Source organism: Macaca mulatta, chromosome 14 (assembly GCF_049350105.2).
Source record: "Macaca mulatta isolate MMU2019108-1 chromosome 14, T2T-MMU8v2.0, whole genome shotgun sequence".
NCBI lineage: Eukaryota > Metazoa > Chordata > Mammalia > Primates > Cercopithecidae > Macaca > Macaca mulatta.
Genome location: NC_133419.1, coordinates 125,336,992 through 125,357,307, shown reverse-complemented (window position 1 = coordinate 125,357,307; position 20,316 = coordinate 125,336,992). Strand labels below are relative to the sequence as shown.

At 40.5% G+C, this 20,316-nt stretch overlaps 2 protein-coding genes across 5 annotated transcripts in view; one reads left to right on the top strand and one right to left on the bottom strand.

Annotated features, from left to right (window-relative positions):
• CCDC15 (coiled-coil domain containing 15) overlaps nucleotides 1–7,036 on the bottom strand; it is a 98,458-nt gene extending 91,422 nt beyond the window's left edge. For both annotated transcript variants that reach the window (XM_077964592.1, XM_001107046.5), the window contains exons 1-4: nucleotides 6,867–7,036; nucleotides 6,351–6,536; nucleotides 1,980–2,129; nucleotides 1,240–1,428 (exon numbers count right to left, since the gene is read on the bottom strand). In XM_077964592.1, coding sequence (XP_077820718.1) covers nucleotides 1,240–1,428; nucleotides 1,980–2,129; nucleotides 6,351–6,527 — 516 coding nt within the window. In that variant the 5' untranslated portion in view covers nucleotides 6,528–6,536; nucleotides 6,867–7,036. The remainder of the gene's footprint in view (nucleotides 1–1,239; nucleotides 1,429–1,979; nucleotides 2,130–6,350; nucleotides 6,537–6,866) is intronic.
• A 157-nt stretch (nucleotides 7,037–7,193) lies between these two features.
• On the top strand, nucleotides 7,194–12,049 carry LOC144334484 (uncharacterized). Of its 3 annotated transcripts, XR_013404367.1 has the most exons (3): nucleotides 7,194–7,257; nucleotides 7,485–7,604; nucleotides 10,692–12,049. XR_013404367.1 is itself a non-coding variant. In XM_077964623.1 (2 exons), the coding sequence occupies exons 1-2, from the start codon at nucleotides 10,392–10,394 to the stop codon at nucleotides 10,961–10,963; spliced, it is 411 nt and encodes a 136-aa protein (XP_077820749.1). In that variant the 5' UTR covers nucleotides 10,255–10,391; the 3' UTR covers nucleotides 10,964–12,042. The 3 variants fall into 3 exon arrangements, 1 of the variants encoding a protein (XP_077820749.1); XR_013404366.1 differs by lacking the exons at nucleotides 7,194–7,257; nucleotides 7,485–7,604 and adding an exon at nucleotides 7,766–8,891; XM_077964623.1 differs by lacking the exons at nucleotides 7,194–7,257; nucleotides 7,485–7,604 and adding an exon at nucleotides 10,255–10,530 and having other exon boundaries at nucleotides 10,692–12,042.
• Nucleotides 12,050–20,316: the final 8,267 nt, after the last annotated feature.

The window sequence follows — 20,316 nt, the reverse complement described above, 5'->3', positions numbered from 1 at the left end:
TCTATTAGTTTTGTATTTCTACCTGAAAATATAAACCCATGGAGTGTCCTAGTTCACATTTCCTTAGTATCGCTACAATCCATAACAAATAGCATATGCAAATACTGCTGACTGATGAGTTCTATTTATGTATTACACAGGTGAAGTTAAATCATCACTACAGTGGGACTAATAGCTACAAGCACCACGAAAGCAAGGACTGTGTCTGTCTTAAGTCAATGTTCTATTTCTTGTACTTTATGCAGTGCCTGGCTCAATAAATATTTGCTAACAAATAAAAATGATTATTACAAACTGAACAATAACAAGAAAGAGTCAAATAGTTGTGGACAAAGAAAAAAATGTTAACAGTATTTCAACATGATAATGTGTGCTTCTAAAGCTTTTCCTATTTATATTAATAGCGCAATTAAATTATGACAAAATATGTTAAGCAGTAACACAGCTTTTATTTTCACATACTCATAATTTTCCACATTTTCTCTCTTCCTCTCATTATTTCTAGGAATACATCTTAAATAAGATGAAGAACAATTACTGAAGCAGAGTTGAAGACTGTATCAACTGGACAAAAGCTCAGGTATACTAAAGTGGGGGCTAAATGGACAGAGTCAAGCAATTTGAATGGATGAATCTACTCACAGTGGTTAATTTTTAAATATTGGGTATATCAAATGAGTCATTAAATAAAAATTACATTTTTCCAAAAACTCTGGATATGTTAAGAATTTACTATATTATTCTTTAACCTACAACTATAGATTCATTTATTGTGATAATCAGATTAAAAAACAATAAGAAAAATGAGACAAAAAGAAATAATAAATGAAATGCCACCTATGTGTACTGAATTTCTTTGCAACAAAGCTAAGAATTATTTCTCTCTGTATACTACAAATAGTAGCTTACCTAGAATGTAATTTCAATATAACTGGGAAAATCCATGTTCTTGACCTAAAGTGCTTTCTAATAAGTTTTGAATTCTAACACTTTGGCACCTTTCTTTAGATAATTTTAGAGTGTCTTACCAAACACAAATAGATGTATATTTAAAATTTTTAAAAAGCATTATCCCACTATTCCCCACTTTACAAAGCTAAAAAAAATAAGAGGTGATTATAAAAAGTGAAGCTGAGTGTGCTAACTCTTAATCCCTACCTCATACCCCAGATGTCGTATTTATAGTTTAGGGGATGGGGAAAATATCATAGACATAAAATAAAATGAACAGGTACTTACAGCCTGGGCTTGTTGTTGGAATAATTCGTTCTGATTCTCTTCATCCTCTATTCCATCCCCAGGCATCAGGGAAGGAGGTAACCTAGAACTTCCAATAGCAGCATTCAAATTGTTTGGAAAAACACTTGTCCTTTTGGAAGTTAAGCGTGCTGCTGAAGACTGCATGGCTACAGAGCCTTCTTTTTCTGCCTACACAAAGGAAGAAAAGGGGAGAGTAACATTCTACCCCAATCCAGGGCAATCAAATAATGCCTCTAAAGCAGTTCAAGAGATTTTAAATTGGGGTGGGGGGTAGGGGAGAGGCTTTAGCTGGCAGAGGAATGAACATTTACCAGGCACCTCCCATGTGCTAATAATTTAGGTTATCTCATCTAACTCTCACGCAGTCCTATGAGAGAAGTATCATATCCTTATTTTATGGATGAAGAAACTACAATCAGTGAAGTAAAGTAATTACCCGAAAGTCAATAGCTATTAAGTGGCAAAGCCAGAATTCAAACTCAAGTCTGAACCCAAACTTCTGACATTGCTTTTAACTACTTGGTAAAAGTAAAAAATGGAGTCAGAACACAGGAATAAAACATTATTTCTCTACAAAAAAAGTCTATTGTCCTCACTAGTTCATCAGATTATATTAGGCATGTAATCAAAGGAAAGTAATTCTGTTACTGCCTAATAGCTTATCTCATAACATACATATTTTCCATTCAGTCTTTACTCAGGCTCACTTTTGAACTTACTCTTTCATGAGACTTCTGAAGCTGCTGCTTTTTTCTCAACCTAATTTGTTGATTTACTCGGTATTTAACTTGCTTCTGAAAATGTTTCAAAGCTTCTTGTTTTCTTCTTAGCTGTTCCTTTAGTTCTTTTTCAATCAAATATGCTGATGTCTTTAAAGACGAAAGATAGAAAATGAACTTAAATGTCAGCAGTTTTGTCCATTAGGGCTGTTTTAAACACAGAACAGTCAGGATAAGGATACAATCCTGAAAAAAAGTAATTCCATTCTGTACAAAAAAATTGGAATGTATGAGTACTCAAATCAAATCTTAAATTTTTTATTGAACTGGAACTAATGATGTCTCATTAAATCTTAATGAACCAAATAAAACCTACCATATGTTACACACTTTCTAAAATGGAGTAAATAGTCAAGACACACCAGGTTACTTACCACTCAGCAAGTATGTCATGTTGTAAAATGTCTTCATATTCGGCATTATGCTCCATTTTTAACCTAGCATGCCCTTCCTTTCATCTCCACCTAGTAAAGGCTTACTCAGTTTTCACAACCATTTAATACCCACTCCCCAGTACCTTCCACAATACTTTCTTCCTCTAAACCCTCTTATGCTATAACACTTCTCATTTCACCAATGTTAACTGAGTATAGTACTTCTTGACTTCCCTACTAGATTATGAACTCTTTGAGGACAGGATATGTATTCAATTCTCCTTTATTTCCCCTACGGCATGTAGTAGAGAGCCTTGACTATAAGGGTAATCAATATATATTTATATAATTGCTGAATTCCAAAACATATTCTAAACCAGGGGTGTCCAATCTTTTGGCTTCCCTGGGCCATGTTCGAAGAACTGTCACACAAAATACATTAACACTAACAGTAGCTGATGAACTAAAACATACAAATAAACTTTAAAAATCACAAAAAAATGCATAGTGTTTTAAGAAAATTTATTAATTTACGTTGGGTCGCATTCAAAGCCATCCTGGGCCACATGTGGCCCATGGCCGCATGTTGGACAAGCTTGTTCTAAATAATCTGGAACACTTTATCCCACTTGAGTTCTTGATCTGCATTTATCTCCTCTAAGTGCTTTGAATAATAATCATCATAGTCATCATCATAACAGCACTTATCATTATTATGGATCTATTACGTGACAAGTATTTTAACTACATTGTAGCACTCTATTCTCAAAACCACCTTTGGTAGTAGGTATTCTTATCCCTTATGTTACAGATGAGGAAACTGGGGTTCAGGAAGATAAAGTAATTTTAATATAGCTAACTAGTAGCAGAACTAGAAGTTTCTGACTCCAACAATTATGTTCCTCTCTACACTGCTTTACTCTAGACTGCATATGTCTCTCTTTCACTAGGAATTTTCAAATTAAATAAAATCATCATCATATCTCCTACCTATTCCTTCTAACTCAGTGATTCTGACTTCTAACTCTGAAGGGTGCCTCTGATCATTTTACAGGCTGTCATTAAATTCTCAAAATCAAATGCATTCAAATTTCAATTTAAGTTAAAATTTTCAAGGTGTCTATCCCATAAACTATTCTAGTAGAGTGTACAACTGTCAAAGAACAATTAGGTAGAAAAATTCCAGTGGAGAGATATATACATAATGAAGCCTGAACAACTGACTCAGCTTAACTCAAGGCCCAGACAAGTTTAAGCCATTCAGCCTCTTTCTTTTACCTCCATTTTCTCTGCTCCTCTTTTACTCCACAAGATTACAAGTCAGGTCATAAAGAAACTTCCACCTGGGTTCTTAGAGTGCTCATTCTGAAGGAAGTCAGCACCATATAAAAATTCATACTACCCTGAGATTACCATGCTGTGAGGAAGCCCAAGTTAGTCAAATAGAGAAGCCCATGCAAAAAGAGAAATGTATCTAGCCAGCACCCAGACATTCTAGTTATCCTAGCCCAAGTGTCAGCTATATGAATAAGAAAGCCATCTTGGACATTACAGCCCAGCAGATGCCACATGACTGGGACAGCTTGATTATTTTCTAGCTCCAACCAATAGCTAGAAAATAGTCAAGGTGACTCAGACATGTCCAGTTATTTGAGCCCCAGCTAAGGCCCCAGACACTATGGAGCAGAGACAAGCCATTACTACTGTACCCTGCTCAAATTCCTGATACATAGTATTATTTGCTTTATACCACTAAGTTCTGGGGTGGCTGGTTACACAGCAAAAGCTAACCAGAACAAATTATAAAACAATGCAATCCCATATATGATGATAGAACAGCAGTGTCTTTTGATGCTAATTTATTAATAATTATTGGGGGGAGGTAGTCTAAAGCTATGACATTTTTAGGAATCCTGATGGCCTCCTGAAATTTTGGGGAGAAAAATGAGTAGAAGTTCCCCTTTAGAACAGACATGATCTAAGGGCCAAGCTTTAGAAGTAACTATTCAGCATTTATTTTGAGCTGAGAGAGCTATATCCATTAATAAGGGTGGATACCCACACTAGATATGCTAAAGCAATAAGGAGTTCTATCAGATGCTTGATCAAACTCCCTTTGGCTGGAACTGATCAGAAATTTTTAAATCAGGAAAAGGAGATAAGGAGATGTGTTTATCCATGTTCCAAGACCTTAATATTTTGAGTTAATGTGTGTGAATACGATATTCAATACTTCTTAACATAGAAAAAGTTTGATACACTACTGATATTATACAGATATAACTTGAGCAATTAAAAAGGTGTCAACAACTTAAATACCAAAATATCTTTATACCAAATCTTATCGAGACTTGTGGGGTGTTTCTTGCATTCATCCCTTCTCATTCCACTTTTTTTTTTCCAGAGATGGGGTCTCATTCTGTTTCCCAGGCTAGAGTGCAGTAGCATGATCATAGCTCACTGCAGCCTAAAACTCGTGGCTCAAGCACTTCAACCATCCTTTTTCAAGGCTTTTCTTCTCTATTTCTTACCCCTAACAAAGTTTTGATGCTATACTCCATGCGTAAATTGTTATAATTATATTCTAATTTATCCCCAGGATCCAATCACTCCCTATCCTTCAAAACCTTTGAAGCAATTAATCTAATCAAAACACTGGTTGATCATGACATTCACCTGTAAATATTTTAAAAAGTCAATTCCTTCTCCAAAATTTCCTATGGTACTCCACCATCCCTATTTTCCATAATCCTGTCAATGACCATTCCCCTACTAAACTTTCCACTCCAATCGATCTAATCTACCCTTAGAATCCTCAACCTTGCTTACTTTTTACTCTCCTCATTCTCCTTAATAGGAGAATCTTTCCCTTCCCTTCTCCGATCAAATTATTCATTACACTTTCCTGGGTCACATCAACCCAATGTCATAGCTTCTTGATTAAGCATTATATTCTTAGAACTTGTATAGATATACCACCTAGACTCTTAAAATCCTTTTTGGAAATAGGCAGGGTAGAAATAAATCAATGAATATACACACATATGTGCAAACATAAATAAAATGAATGAATATAGTATATTGCATTGCTTTAACATTTAAACATGTCTCATTTCTCCTCTGAGATCAAGTACACTGAGGGAACATACCTTATCCTTTTTTCATCCATGTTCAGCACCTTGTCTACACATACAGATGACATTTTGTGCCTTTCATAAATATTTCATGAGTGTCTATATTAGGCAGTATTTAAGATAAAAGTGGGAATGTGATGATAAATGAGATTTGTTCTCTATGCTCAAGGAGCTCACACTGCATAAGGAAAAGATATATAAACAATCTACTATAACACAATGTGGTAAGTGCCAAGTTAAATTTGAACAAATAGCTATGGGGCACAGTCTGGTGAAAGACCATCAGAAACCGTGGAATTTCTAGTTAGACTTTTTCAGATTACCAAAGTTCATCTCTTTCTCCTTTATTCTATTACTCCATTTTGCCTGAATCCTCATTAGAAAATTTATCATAAACCTTAAGCAACCAATTAATGTTACTTAAAGTATGCCAACTATCATCCATACTAAGTTGCAGTGTCTGGAAGATGTAGATAGTGCCTATGTCTTGGGCAGAGCAAGCAATCAAGAGTCTGACGTAAACTGATATACAGATATATATCTATATAACCTGTTCCATGTAGATTATGTTCTATATATTATAGTAGGTGAGTAATAAGCATTTGATTATGCCAACTAAAGCTGCAGTCAAGTTTTGGCAAATACTTGTTTGTTCTATAATCCTGATGCAAGAACATAAACTATTTATGGCAGAATAGAAACAGCATCCTCGGACTGTTCATCTTTAAGCACCCAGGATTAGAGAAGACTAATAAAAACGGTGGTGGGGAACCCCACCATATTTGGATCAAACTGACACTCACATATGCTGGGATTTCCGAGCTACCTGGTGAGGCAGGTTCCACCCATGCCCCAACTGGTACTATAGCCTGGTTCCTCTCAGCCAGCACTGCCAACACGTCCTTGCTCTTCAGGGGGTTTAAAGCCAGGGGCAACCTTGTGGTATTTCGAGGTTTCTTTGGGGCCATACTTCCCAGCATCTGTGACTCCTGGTTAGGAGAAAGAAAAAGCTTAAAATCTTCAAACGACTGCATTAAAAGTTCAACCTCCTAACACATGAGCCACAGGCCCTGGAGGCAGAAGCCTGGCACGGAGTGGAAACACAAGTATTCTAGAGAAAAAGGAAGAAAAGAAGGGAAGAGAAATGAGCATAAAGAGGCAAGGAAAGGTTTTTAAGTTGCCTTCTAGAAGAAATGGCGATGAGAGGGAAGAGAAAGGATGGGAATGACAGAACGATGACTGTGCCCCGCTGTGGGCGCAGCGAGGCGGGAAGGGAGGAATGACAGCAGCAGACCGGAGAAAGAGGGAGGGGCGGGGACCTGTGTCTGCAGCTGAGAGTCCCAATAATCGGTATCCGGTTATGGGAAGACGCGCTGAACGGCTGGGAGCCTCGGGCCAGATAAAAGTCTGCTTCTGAGGCCCCGAGGTCCACTCCGGCTGAGATGGCACTGGCCGGGAATCGGCCCGCAATTCGCCACAGACTCAGTCTACTCGGTGTACTAAGGTAACCGCCTCAAGTAAACCGCCACTTTGGGGCGGGCTGCTCCGTCCCGCCCCTCCGTAGCCTTATGCCCGCCCCTTCCGGACTCCGCGTCCCCTCCCGGAGCTGGGAAGGCGTGAGAGGTGGGGTTTTGAGCGTCCGTGGTATCTCCACTTCCTCTTCCTGCCCGGCTGAGGGGGCGGGAACGTCTGGGTATGCGCGGTAGCTAGGTAATGCGCCATCTGAGGCGTGGTGGGAATGTAGTTGCTGGACCACCGCCGAGACCTCCTAAATCCCTCCGGAAAGGGATGCGTTGGGCCTGTGATCTGGCAGACTGGGCGGGCCAGGGGTCCCAGTAGAGGGAACCACGGGAAAAGAATGAAAGAGGGAGGCGAGCCTGGCACGGCTTCCTGGGGAGACAAATTAAGCTAACAAATTTTTCGCATCCTCTGTGCAGCTCATTTTACAACGCTGTTTCGTACGTGTTATTGTATTTGGACATCACGGCCTCTTGAGTGGTCTCCCTCTCTGCTGCAAGCTCTGCTGTAATCCAGAGACACTCGACTATCTCTGTAGGGTAATTTATTCATTCAGTTAACATACATTACTACGAGCTTTTTATATACCAGTGCTGTTCCAAGCACCGGAGATACGTAGCTATGAACGAAACAAATATCCCTGCTCAGGGAATTCACAATAGAGTGAGGGGAAATAAACGAATAAACAATGAGTAAGTAAATGTCTGTGATGTGGAGTAAAAGCAAAGAACGCGGAGAGGGAGTGTGGCGGGCAGGGTGGGAATGGGAAGGATGAAATATTAGAATGTCCAGAGAAAGCTGCACTGCGATACTTTTCAGCAAAGACTTAAATGAGATAATAGAAGAGGCCACTGTGCTCTTCAACGGAGGCTTTATAAACACGTTCCAGATACAACAGCAAGTACAAACGCCCCAAGGTGGGAGCATTGGCTCGTTGAGAAAAAGTCAGGAGGATAGTGTGACTGGAGCAGAGGGAAAGGGGAAGAATGCTGAGACAGTAGGTCAAGCAGGCAATCCAATCGAATATCGTCAGCCACCATAGGTGTTGAGATGGGGAGCCACTGGAGCAAGGTTTGGAGCAAAGGAACACCATAATGTGACTTAAAATTTAAAAAAAAAAAAAAAAAATTCCGAATGCTGTAGTGAGAATAGACTGTAAAGACCAATTAGGTGGCTATTGCAATAATTCAGATAAGGGATTATAATGTCTTGGATCAAGGAGGTGGTGGAGATGATGATAAGTGGTTGAATTCTGTAGGTATTTGGGAGGCAAAACTTTCAGGGTCTGTGAAGGTTTGGATATGGATTGTGTGAGGGAGAGATGTCAAGGAAAACTAGGGGCTTCATCCCGAGCAGCTGTCAGGATGAAATTACTATTTACTGAAATAGTGAAGATGGTGGAAGGAGTAGATTTGGAAAGGGGAAGATCACGAGTTCAGTTTGGGGCAGATTAAGTTTTATTTATCTAATCAACATCCAAGAAGATAGTATGAGAAAAAGTGTCGGGAGCTGAGAGAAGAGTGGTGGGCTGCAAGTACAAATTTAAGAGTTGTTAGCCTGTAGATTGAAAGCCATGAGACTGGATGGACTCATCAAGGGGTTGAATAGAGACAGATGAAAGAATAAATCCTAAAACAGCCCCAGGGTATTTCAGTATTACAGAGGCTGAGAAAAAGAGGAGGAGAATGCTAAGAGATTGAGAAGGATTAATCAGTAAACCAAGGAAGAAAACCACAAGGGTGTGATACCTTGAAAGCCAGGTGAAAAAGAAATGTTCCATTGAGGGCAGACCATCTGTGTTAAATCCTGCTGACAGATCAAATAAGGTAAGGACTGAAAATTGACTATTGGATTTGACCATGTGGAAGTCATTGATAACTTTTAAAAGAGCAGTGTCTTTAGAGCAGTTGGAGAGCAAAAGCCTGATGGGCTAGGCAAGAAAGAGTAGGAGAAGGAATTGGAGACAGCAATTTTAGACAATTCTTTCCATGAGTTTTGTTGTGAAGGGACACAGCGAAAGAGGTGGCTGAACGTAGAGGTAGGATCATTGGAGAGTTATTTAAGATCATAGCATATATTTTTTATTGATGGAAATTAACCAGTAGACAGGAGAAAACTAATGATGCAGGAGAGATAGGAGAGAATTTGGGGATCTACAGTCATGTGTCACTTAAAGATGGGGATACATTTTGAGAAATGTTAGGTGATTTGTCTTTGTACAAACCTCATAGAGGAAATGGAACCTAGTGAACAAGTGGAGGGATTGGCCTTAGATAGCAGGAGGTATGGTTAATTATAATAATAGCAGAAAAGTTAGAATACCCAGGAAACGGATAATTAGGTAATGTGGTGGTAGGAGCTTATGGAAATTCTCTTCTGATTACTCTGTTTTCTCTGTAAAATAGTATTGTAGCCAACCTCCAAGATGGCCCCTAATGATCCCCACCTTTGTGTAGTCCCCTCCCACATTGTACCTAGGTTGGTCTGCATGACCAACAGAATATGGCAGAAGGCGTGGTGTATTACTACAGAGGTTAGGTTATAAGAGACATGCTCACATGCACTTGCTTGCTCTCCCTCTCTCCTTTCCTCCCTCCCTCCCTCTCTCTCAGATCTCTTGCTCTGAGAGAAGTCATGTAAATAATTAGCAGTTCTATAAAGAGGATCACATGGCAAGAAACTGAAACATTCTGACAGCAGCCCTGTGAATGAACTTGGAAGTAGACCCTCCAGCCCTAATCAAGTCTTCAGAGACTGTGCTCTCAGCCAACAATTGACTGCAACCTCATAAGAGACCCTGAGCCAGACCGCCCAACCAGAAACTTTGTGAGATAATGTTTGTTGTATTAAGATGCTAAATTTGAGGGTCATTTGTTATACAATGAGAAGTAGAAGGTAAGGGACAGTGAAAAGTTGGTAGAGTCAAGAAGTTGTAGGTCCCTGTGGTGGTCTAAGGTTTGTTAGAACAGGATACTCAAAAGAATGTGCTAAGATAAGAGGTGGTGGTCTGAGAGTAGGATGCTTGTGGTCTGAGAGTAGGATGCTTGGAGCTGAGTGTATGGAGAGGCTGTGCTTATTGGTGCTGTCAAAGTCTATGGTATGACCAAACAAGGGAAAGCTAAGGTAGGTTAAAGAACAAGATCACTGGAGAAGGGATAGAAACCGAGCACCAGAGCATTGATTGGATGATCCATGAGGATACCGAAATCACCAAAAAATATAACAAGAATGATGTTGGAGAGAGCCAGAAGCAACAATCTTGAAAAGGCTTGGAGATTGGTGGATAAGTATAACTTGGAAACCCAAGCATGGTATAGTCTGGTGACATGAGATTCAAAGTTGTAGGTGAGGTTAAGAAAAAGGGAGGAGGTGGTTTAGCAATAGCACTGAGTAACTGCATAGCAAGAAGGAAACCCATCCCACCTCCACCCAGAGGGGCAAGGAACAAAAAACAGCTACTATTAGGTGAGTGCAAAAGTAATTATGGTTTTTGCATTGTTGGAATTTGCCATTTCGTGTTGGAATACATGCTTGAATAAATGTGGTTATGTTATACATCAGTTTAATGGGCATTTCTCACTTTTTTTTGCTAATAACTTATTTCTTGCTGTTTATGTTTATTTTAGACTATGGAAATTATGTTAGACAAAAAAACAAATGCAAGCAGTTTTCTTATTCGAGTTCAAAATGGGCTGTAAAGCAGCAGAGACAACTTGCAACATCAAGAATGCATTTGGCCCAGGAACTGCTAGCGAACATACAGTGCAGTGGTGGTTCAAGAAGTTTTGCAAAGGATGGCCAGGTGTGGCAGCTCACACCTGCAATCCCAGCACTTTGGGAGGCCAAGGCATCCATATCACTTGAGGTCAGGAGTTTGAGACCAGCCAGGCCAACATGATGAAACCCCTTCTCTACTAAAAATACAAAAATTAGTTGGGCATGGTGGCACATACCTGTAATCCCAGCTACTCAGGAGGCTGAGGTGGGAGAATCGCTTGAACCTGGGAGGCAGAGGTTGCAGTGAGCAGAGATCATGCCACTGTACTCCAGTGACAGAACAAGACTCTGTCTCAATTTTAAAAGAAAGAAAGAAAGTTTTGCAAAGGAAATGAGAGTCTTGAAGATCATGAGCGTAGTGTCTGGCCATCGGAAGTTGACAATGACCAATTGAGAGCAATCATTGAAGCTGATCCTCTCCTAGCTACAGGAGAAGTTGCCGAAGAACTCAATATTGACCATTCTATGGCCACTTGGCATTTGAAGCAAATTGGAAAGGTGAAAAAGCTCGATAAGCGGGTGCCTCATGAGCCAACTGAAAATCAAAAAATTATCATTTTGAAGTGTTGTCTTCTCTTGTTCTACACAACAATGAAACATTTCTCCACTTGGATTGAGACGTGCTATGAAAAGTAGATTTTATATAAAGCTGGCAACATCCAGCTCAATGGTTGGGCCCAGAAGAAGCTCCACAGCACTTCCCAGAGCACCAAAACAAGTCATGGTCACCGTTTGGTGGTCTGCGGCCTGTCTGATCCATTGTGGCTTTCTGAATCCTGGTGAAACCATCACATCTGAGAAGTATGCTTAGCAAATCAATGAGGCACTGAAAAGTGCAACACCTGCAGCTGACAGTGGTCAACAGAAAGGACCCAGTTCTTCTCCACAACAACAACAATGCCTGACTACTTGTCACACAACCAACCCTTCAAAAGTTGAACAAATTGGTCTATGAAATTTTGCCTCATCCGCCATATTCATCTGACCTGTGGCCAAACCAGCTACCACTTCTTCAAGCATCTCAACAACTTTTTGCAGGGAAAACACTTCTACAACCAGCAGGATGCAGAAAATGCTTTTTAAGAGTTCAGCGAATCCCGAAGCACAGCTTCTTACACTACAGGAATAAACGAACTTATTTCCTATTGGCAAAAAGGTGCTGATTGTAATGGTTCTATTTTGATTAATAAAAATGTGTTTGAGCCTAGTTATAATCACTTAAAATTCATGGTCCAAAACCGCAATTACTTTTTTTTTTTTATTATTATACTTTAAGTTCTGGGATACACGTGCAGAACATGCAGGTTTGTTACATAGGTATACACATGCCACAGTGGTTTGCTGCAACCATCAACCCATCATCAGTCTATTTTGTTAATCTTTTCAAAAAACCAGATCCTGGATTCATGGATTTTTTGAAGGGTTTTTCGTGTCTCTATCCCCTTCAGTTCGGCTCTGATCTTAGTTATTTCTTGTCTTCTGATATTTGCTCTTGCTTCTCTAGCTCTTTTCATTGTGATGTTAGGGTGTCGATTTTACATCTTTCCCGCTTTCTCCTGTGGGCATTTAAGTGCTATAAATTTCCCTCTAAACACTGCTTTAGCTGTGTCCCAGAGATTCTGGTACATTGTGTCTTTGTTCTCATTGGTTTCAAATAACTTATTTCTGTCTTAATTTCATTGTTTACCCAGTAGTCATTCAGGAGCAGGTTGTTCAGTTTCCATGTAGTTGTGTGGTTTTGAGTGAATTTCTTAATCCTGAGTTCTAATTTGATTGCACTGTGGTCTGAAAGACTGTTATAATGTCCGTTCTTTTGCATTTGCTGAGGAGTGTTTTACTACCAATTATGTGGTCAATTTTAGAGTAAGTGCAATGTGGTGCTAAGAAGAAGGTATATTCTGTTGATTTGGGGTGGAGAGTTCTGTAGATATCTGTTAAGTGTGCTTGATCCAGAGCTGAGTTAAAGTCCTGAATATCCTTGTTAATTTTCTGTCTCATTGATCTAATATTGATAGTGGAGTGTTAAAGTCTCCGACTATTATTGTGTGGGAGTCTAAGTCTCTTTGTAGGTCTCTAAGAACTTGCTTTATGAATCTAGGTGCTCCTGTATTGGGTGCATATATATTTAGGATAGTTAGCTCTTTTTGGTGCATTGATCCCTTTACCATTATGTAATACCTTTGTCTCTTTTTATCTTTGTTGGTTTAAAGTCTGTTTTATCAGAGACTAGGATTGCAACTCCTGCTTTTTTTTTTGCTTTACCATTTGCTTGGTAAATATTCTCCTGTTCCTTTATTTTGAGCCTATGTGTGTCTTTGCACATGAGATGGGTCTCCTGAGTACAGCACACTGATGGGTCTTGACTCTTTATCCAATTTGCCAGTCTGTGTCTTTCAATTGGGGCATTTAGCCCATTTACATTTAAGGTTAATATTGTTATGTGTGAATTTGATCCTGTCATTATGATGCTAGCTGGTTATTTTGCCCGTTAGTTGATGCAGTTTCTTCATAGTGTTTATGGTCTTTACAATTTGGTATGTTTTTGCAGTGGCTAGTACCAAAACCCCACTTACTTTTGCACCAACCTAATACTTGAGAAGGCAACAGAGAGGTTGAATTGCACACCTCCATACACAGATACATACATGCACACCAACACTTGGGAAGAAGTGTTGTTAGGTATCTCCTTGCTTTCTTCAACTCTCCACCTCAAGGTCTGTGCCTCCCACTAGCAACTGGGCCAGTGGTTTCATAATCTACATTCTTCTTTTTTGAGACAGAGTCTTGCTCTGTCACCCAGGCTGGAGTGCAGTGGCACTATCTTGGCTCACTGCAACCTCCACCTTCTGAGTTCAAGTGATTCTCCTGCCTCAGCCTCTCCAGTAGCTGGGATTACAGGCACCCGCCACCATGCCCAGCTAATTTTTGTATTTTTAGTAGAGACGGGGGTTTCACCATGTTGGCCAGGCTGGTCTTGAACTCCTGACCTCAGGTGATCTGCCTACCTTGGCCTCCTAAAGTGCTAGGATTACAACTGTGAGACACCACACCCAGTCAAAAATCTACATTCTTGATATGTCCAGAGAATTCACATCTAAGGCCCTGTTCCCCTTTTCTGACCTCTTCAGGAATGCTTATATTCTATATAACCAGAGTTGGTTTCTCATCAAGGAAACTGTTTGCTTAGAAATGTCTGTCTTCCTCAGGAACTTAAAAGAATGGATGCTGCTGGCACCCAAGTGTTGAGGCCCTGCTCCAGAGCACTCCTCATCAGAGTTGGATATAATCCCTTTTCTGTGTCTGGGGGATCCCTGGACATGTCCGCACAAAGCCCTGAGTCATTGGGTCCTTGGCAGCGGTCCACCCCATACAGAACCAATTGTTTCATGAGCATGAGGGAGCAGTTTGCATTTTTGGTCACTACTTTCCTATTTGTTGCTGGCTGACCCACACCTGTAACAAATTAGAAAACTTGGTCACATGTCAGTTCTCAGGGCATAGCCTAAGGAGAACATCTATAGAAGTGAGAAACCTGCCTATCTCTACTCTCAGGGGAACTGGATTTTGGGGAATGAAGCCTCAGGCAGCTGAGTCATGCCCACTTTCAGCCCCTCTCCCAAGTTTCAGCAGGGTGTTCTAGGGCTAACTGATATTCTGGGCTATTTCCTGAAAATGGACCATAGCACTGTCCTTTTTCTTCCTCCTCCTTATTCACCTCTCAAAATAACCTTTTTAACTAGGATAACTAGAGGAGTCCTTCTGCTTGCCTGTGCAGACCAGGTCTCTGCAGTAGCATTTCACTGTAAATGGCACCAATAGCAGATTGCTCCAGTTAAGCCCAGTTTTCTCAACAGCATCTGCTGTATACTTTTTGCAAAAGATTCTCTAATTTTACCACGGATGCAGAAGTCTTTTTCTCCTTACTCTTGGTGTGTGATTAAAAGAAAATTAACAGGGATTTCAGCATCTCTCTATATTGCCAAATATTCATCTAGGATAGTTGAGAGATGCACTATCCAGATCTTCCAAGGAAGGGCTTGTTGGCTGTCTGCTCCCTCTGTGACAGAGCAAGACTCTATCAGAAATAAATAAATAAATAAATAAATAAATAAATAAATAAATAAATCCTTCTTTCTATTCCCTGTTGACACTGTTGAGCCTCTGAATTACCTCAATGCTACCCCATCTCTAGTCTTTCTAAATACATGAGCCAATAAAGTTATTTATTATTAATGCAAATTTGCATTAGGTTTTATATGATTTGTAACGTAGACCATAAACTAGCTCTGAGATGAGTCCATTGGTAAATATTGGAGACTAAAAGAGACAAGCAGAATGAATCAGAGCTACCTACAAAAACTGGTTCCTGGAGTGGCCTCAAAACTGAGCCCTCCAATTCCAGATCCAGGTCTTATGTATTCATGCAATATGCCTCTTGTCTGATGGTACTTCACTGGGATATCTATTCTTAAAAGCCAAAGAAGCTTGACTAAGGTAGGAGACTTTTCCTTTTTTTTTTTGAGACAAATTCTCTGTCGCCCAGGTTGAAGTGCAGTGATGCAACCTTGGCTTACTGCAACCTCTGCCTCCAACTTCAAGAGATTCTCCCGCCTCAGCCTCCCGAGTAGCTGGGATTACAGGTGTGTGCCATCATGCCCAGCTAATTTTTTGTGTTAAGTAGAGTCAGGGTTTCGCCATGTTGGTCAGGAGAGACTTTTCCTTTGAAGCTAGTTTTAGCCAACATTATTTTATCTATCCTTGTTACTTACATTATTCACTCTATGCTTGACTTTAAAAAAAAAAAAAATCTCTTGAAGTATAAAAGTTCTAATCATTAAAGATACTTTAAAAATAGGTTGCAGGGCTGGGCATGGTGGCTCACGCCTGTAATCCCAGCACTTTGGGAGGCCAAGGCGGGCGGGTCACAAGGTCAGGAGATTGAGATCATCCTGGCTAACATGGTGAAACCCCGTCTCTACTAAAAATACAAAAAATTAGCTTGGGCATGGTGGCGGGCGCCTGTAGACCCAGCTACTCAGGAGGCTGAGGCAGGAGAATGGCGTGAACCCGGAGGCGGAGCTTGCAGTGAGCCGAGACTGCGCCACTGCATTCCAGAGTGAGATTCCGTGTCAAAAAAAAAAAAAAAAAAAAAATAGCTTGCCGGCTCTAACAGCAATTTTTGAAAAGGAATTTTAAAAATGTAACCCCTAAAAGGTGTAAGACATGAGGCCTTAAAAGAGAAAATAAGAGGAAAAAGTTCTGGAGAAGATAGTGTGATGGCTGCACAGCAGTGTGAACGTACTAAATCCCACTAAAATGTATACCTTAAAAAGTTAAAATGATAAACTGTATATTTTGTATATTTTACCACAATAAAAATAAATGAAAATAGAATTTTATTTTTTAAAAAAAGCAGTAAGGCTCTCTAGATAACTATTTGGAGAAAGCCAGGTTATTCATTTGTGTGTGTTCTGCTGTAATTGTTTAAATTATCTACTATTAAGAGTCACATTTTCTATATCCCAAATCTTTGGGGATAGCATATTACAGTGGAGAAAGGGGTTTTAAAGACCAACTTGGGCTTATGCTCCAGTTCTGCAATTCACTGTCTGTGGTGAAGTCACATTATCTGAGTCTTTATTTCTAGATATGTAACATATGTAATATTAATTGACCCTTCAGGGTTTGTTTGTGTTTTGTGAGAAGTAATGTTACACATGTAAAATATATCAGACATCATAGACTTTCAGTAAATGCTTGCTAATATATCTTTTAGGAAGCAAGATAGAAGTCATAAAACCTTAGAAGATTTTGATTTGTCTTCCCAGCATCTCTTCTCCCACTTTTTCTAGCAATGGCCCCACCTGTGACTGTGGGGTTAAGTACATGGCCCAGCCTGGGATAGTGTTCTAGTCTCCTTGCTACAGTGATTGATCCAGAGCTGTGCATGTGACATAAGCCACAGCCTTTTGCCAAGATTATTTTTTAACTAGCTCCATCAAGAGTCTTCTTCTCCTGCCTGCATGACAAGCTGCACTGTCCAATATGTTAACCACTAGATATGTGTGTTAAGTTTAATTACAATTAAATGGAATTTATAATGTATTTCCTCAGTCCCACTAGCCACATGGGCTAATTAATGGCTACTATATTTGGCAGTACAGATACAGCATACTGCCTTATTTCCAATTATTCCTGCTCCCTGAAAAATTTTCTTACATAATGCAAGAAATTCTTCCCTGTTTGTTTCAGATAGCTCCAGTTGAACTTCAGGCACTTACAACCAGATGATCTTGACAAATCACATTCCTTAGTTTGCTGGGCAACAAACCAGATGCAGAATCTTGGAGGCCTGACTTTGGCAAGAATCTTTAAACTAGACAAAGCCAAATCCTGTAAGTACTGCAACAAGGGGAAAAATTGGGGGCTGTCTTCAAGCCACCTCTGCTAACAACTTAGCTAGGGCCTTCTTTGAAGAAATGTGGTTCCTCCCCATGTTGAATCCTGTGTATCACAAATCTATCTTCTTAGTGTCCCTGGCCTAACCAGTGGGGGCTCTGTTTCCCTTGCTGACTAAGCTTTGTTTTTGACGGTCCTGTCACCTGCCTGATCCCTTTTCTCACATCTTGTTTCAGAACTCTCCTTTCCCTACTTAGTTTTTACTTCTGGGCCTGACTGAAGGCAACCTCTTTCAGGGGTACAGCATTATGAACACTAGATAGGAAGCACAGCTCAGTCTAGGCTGTGCCAACTTGTAAAATGTAAAGGCAACCTCTTTCAGGCGTACAGCATTATGAACACTAGACAGGAAGCACAGTTAAGTCTAGGCTGTGCCAACTTGTAAAATGTGTGACTTGGAGCAGGTTATTTAACCTCTCTAAGCTTCACGATCCTCCTGGAAAAAATGAAGAAAAAAAAAAAATCCCACTGCACAGTGTTGTTAGAAGGTTAAATAAAAAATACTCTAAAAGATAATTTGTAAAGAGCAATGCAAATATTTTATCAATTATACTTGCTTATAGATGTAGGCGCAGCCTTCCCGGCTATAATATATTTCAGCTCCTAGACAGGGATCCAGGGATCCTGTCGTCTATTACTTTTGAATGTGCCGCCTTCCTCCTCTTCCACATCCCACCACTCTTATTAATGTTTGGAACATAGAGTGTTCTTCACACAGTAGGCAATTATCAGATGCTAGCCAGCTGATTCCCATTTCTGAGCCCGCCTCTTTGGTAGGAGGGTGAACAACGGCAGAGGGTGGCGAATCCTTCCCCTGACACGGTTGGTGGGTCGACACCATCTGAGGATCTAGGAGAAGGGAAACAATGAAGCCTTTCATGAGTTGGGGTGTAATTTGTGGCTTCCCCATGATTTTTCAACCTGTTTGTATTTGAGCACTGAAGCTTTACAAGAACAGATCTCCAGAGACATTCTCCAGAATGTCCTTGCTGCATCTTAAGTAGGTCAGCAAAAGCTGGATCTTTCCAGCCCTTTAATGCCAATTAATTTCTCCTCTTTGTTCCTCTGGAGAGTGGCTGAATAGAGCACGTTTAGCAACCATGGACACAAGCCTGAGTCCCTCTCAGTTTCTGAGGGGGCCGGAATTCTATTCAAAAATCAAATATTTACTCTCAGTATAAAAGACTTTGATGTTCTCCTGTTTTCAGTAGAGAAATGGGAGCACCTCCTTGCTGCCCTTCCAAAATTTACCCAGGACCCCATGCCACCCCCGGGATCATGTATTTCTCCCAACAAACTCCACATCTTGTGGAGACACCATATCTCTGCAGAACCCTTTTCATCTGAGTAACTCTTCATGTTTACAGAAATCTGCAGCCAGCAAAACCAATGTTCAGGATGAAGGTGCCTTTTGACTCCATTTCTACTTTCTATTTGATATTTTTCAGAGGCCCCCAGAGTAGGACCACCTAGGAGAACTTTAGAAAGAAAACGAATAGAAAAAAAAGGTTCTTGGAGGGGGGCCATTCCTCACTGTCCAGGCATACAGAAAGCTTGTTTTGTTCCGAAGGGAGCTGGCTAATCTGTCTCTTATTCAGAGGTTGCTGTAGGAGCTGGGGCCTGCCTCCTCTCAACACAAAGCCTCATACAAACTCGTTGTTTCCCAGGCAATGTGCTGCAGCTCTACAAATTCTCTGACTGGTGTTTGCCTCCCGAGTCCTCTATCCTTTAGGAGAAATCAAACTTATGGTAGAGACAACACCAGTACCATTTGCATATAGATTTATACAACAAAAAATAAAAATGAAAATACCTTCATCACTAGGCCAGGCGTGGTGGCTCACACCTATAATCCCAGCACTTTGGGAGGCCCAGGTGGGTGGATCATGAGGTCAGGAGTTCAAGACCAGCCTGGCCAAGATGGTGAAACCTCATCTCTACTAAAAATACGAAAAAAATTGGCCAGGCGTGATGGCGGGCACCTGTAGTCCCGGCTACTCAGGAGGCTGAGGCAGATAAGTGCTCGAACCTGGGAGGCGGAGGCTACAGTGAGCAGAGATCATGCCACTGCATTCATTCCAGCCTGGGTGACAGAGCAAGACTCTATCTCAAAAAAAAAAAAAGAAAAGAAAAAGAAAATACCTTCACCAATACCAGCAGGTCCAAGGAGTGGGGAGAGAGGGCTGATTCATATCCAGAGCTTAGTCAGGGAGTAGGTCCTGGACAGTAAAAGCTTATACCAGGAGGAGGACTTCCTACTGGTGCATTAGGGGTTGGTCAAAAGCTTTTTTGGTGATCAGTCTGGGATCTAATCCAAATTCTGCCATTTAACAGCTATGTGACCTCAACAAGCTGCTGACCTCTCAGAAGTTTGTTTTCTTGTTTGTAAGATAGGGTTGGAAGAAATAAATAAGCAAATATATATATATATATATATATATATATATATATATATAGTGGTTAACAGTGTCAAATGCAGAGTAGTACTCTCTCTGTCTCTCTCTCTCTCTCTCACACACACACACACACACACACACACACACAGAGAGAGAGAGAGAGAGAAAGAGAGAAACAGAACAGGGAGGTAAGAAGCCTCAGAAATTAACCTCTCCTTACCCCTCAGAAGCAGCCCCTTACCTCATATCTGATGGCAGTTGGTGGATAAATACCCCAGCTCCCTATCCCCTAGGAGGCATATTCTTTACTACCACCCAGGGCTCGCAGGAAGAATAAGCTGTAGCTGCCCACAATAGTGATTTACTTTATATGCAGCCTTTACTGGCTTCCTTTCCTTCCAGTTTCATTCCCCCAATATACTACCTGGTTCTGCTGCAATTACCTTTTGGATAAACTATTTGACTTCTTGACTTAGGATTTGCCTCTGAGGAAACCCAAATTAAGATACCAATATTTCTTCAAATTTTTGAAGGCCTAGGTTTTCAAGATCATCCCTGACTCCGTTCTCCTGCTTCAGCTGAATTAGTCAGTTTAGAGCTCATTTCACAGTTCTACATA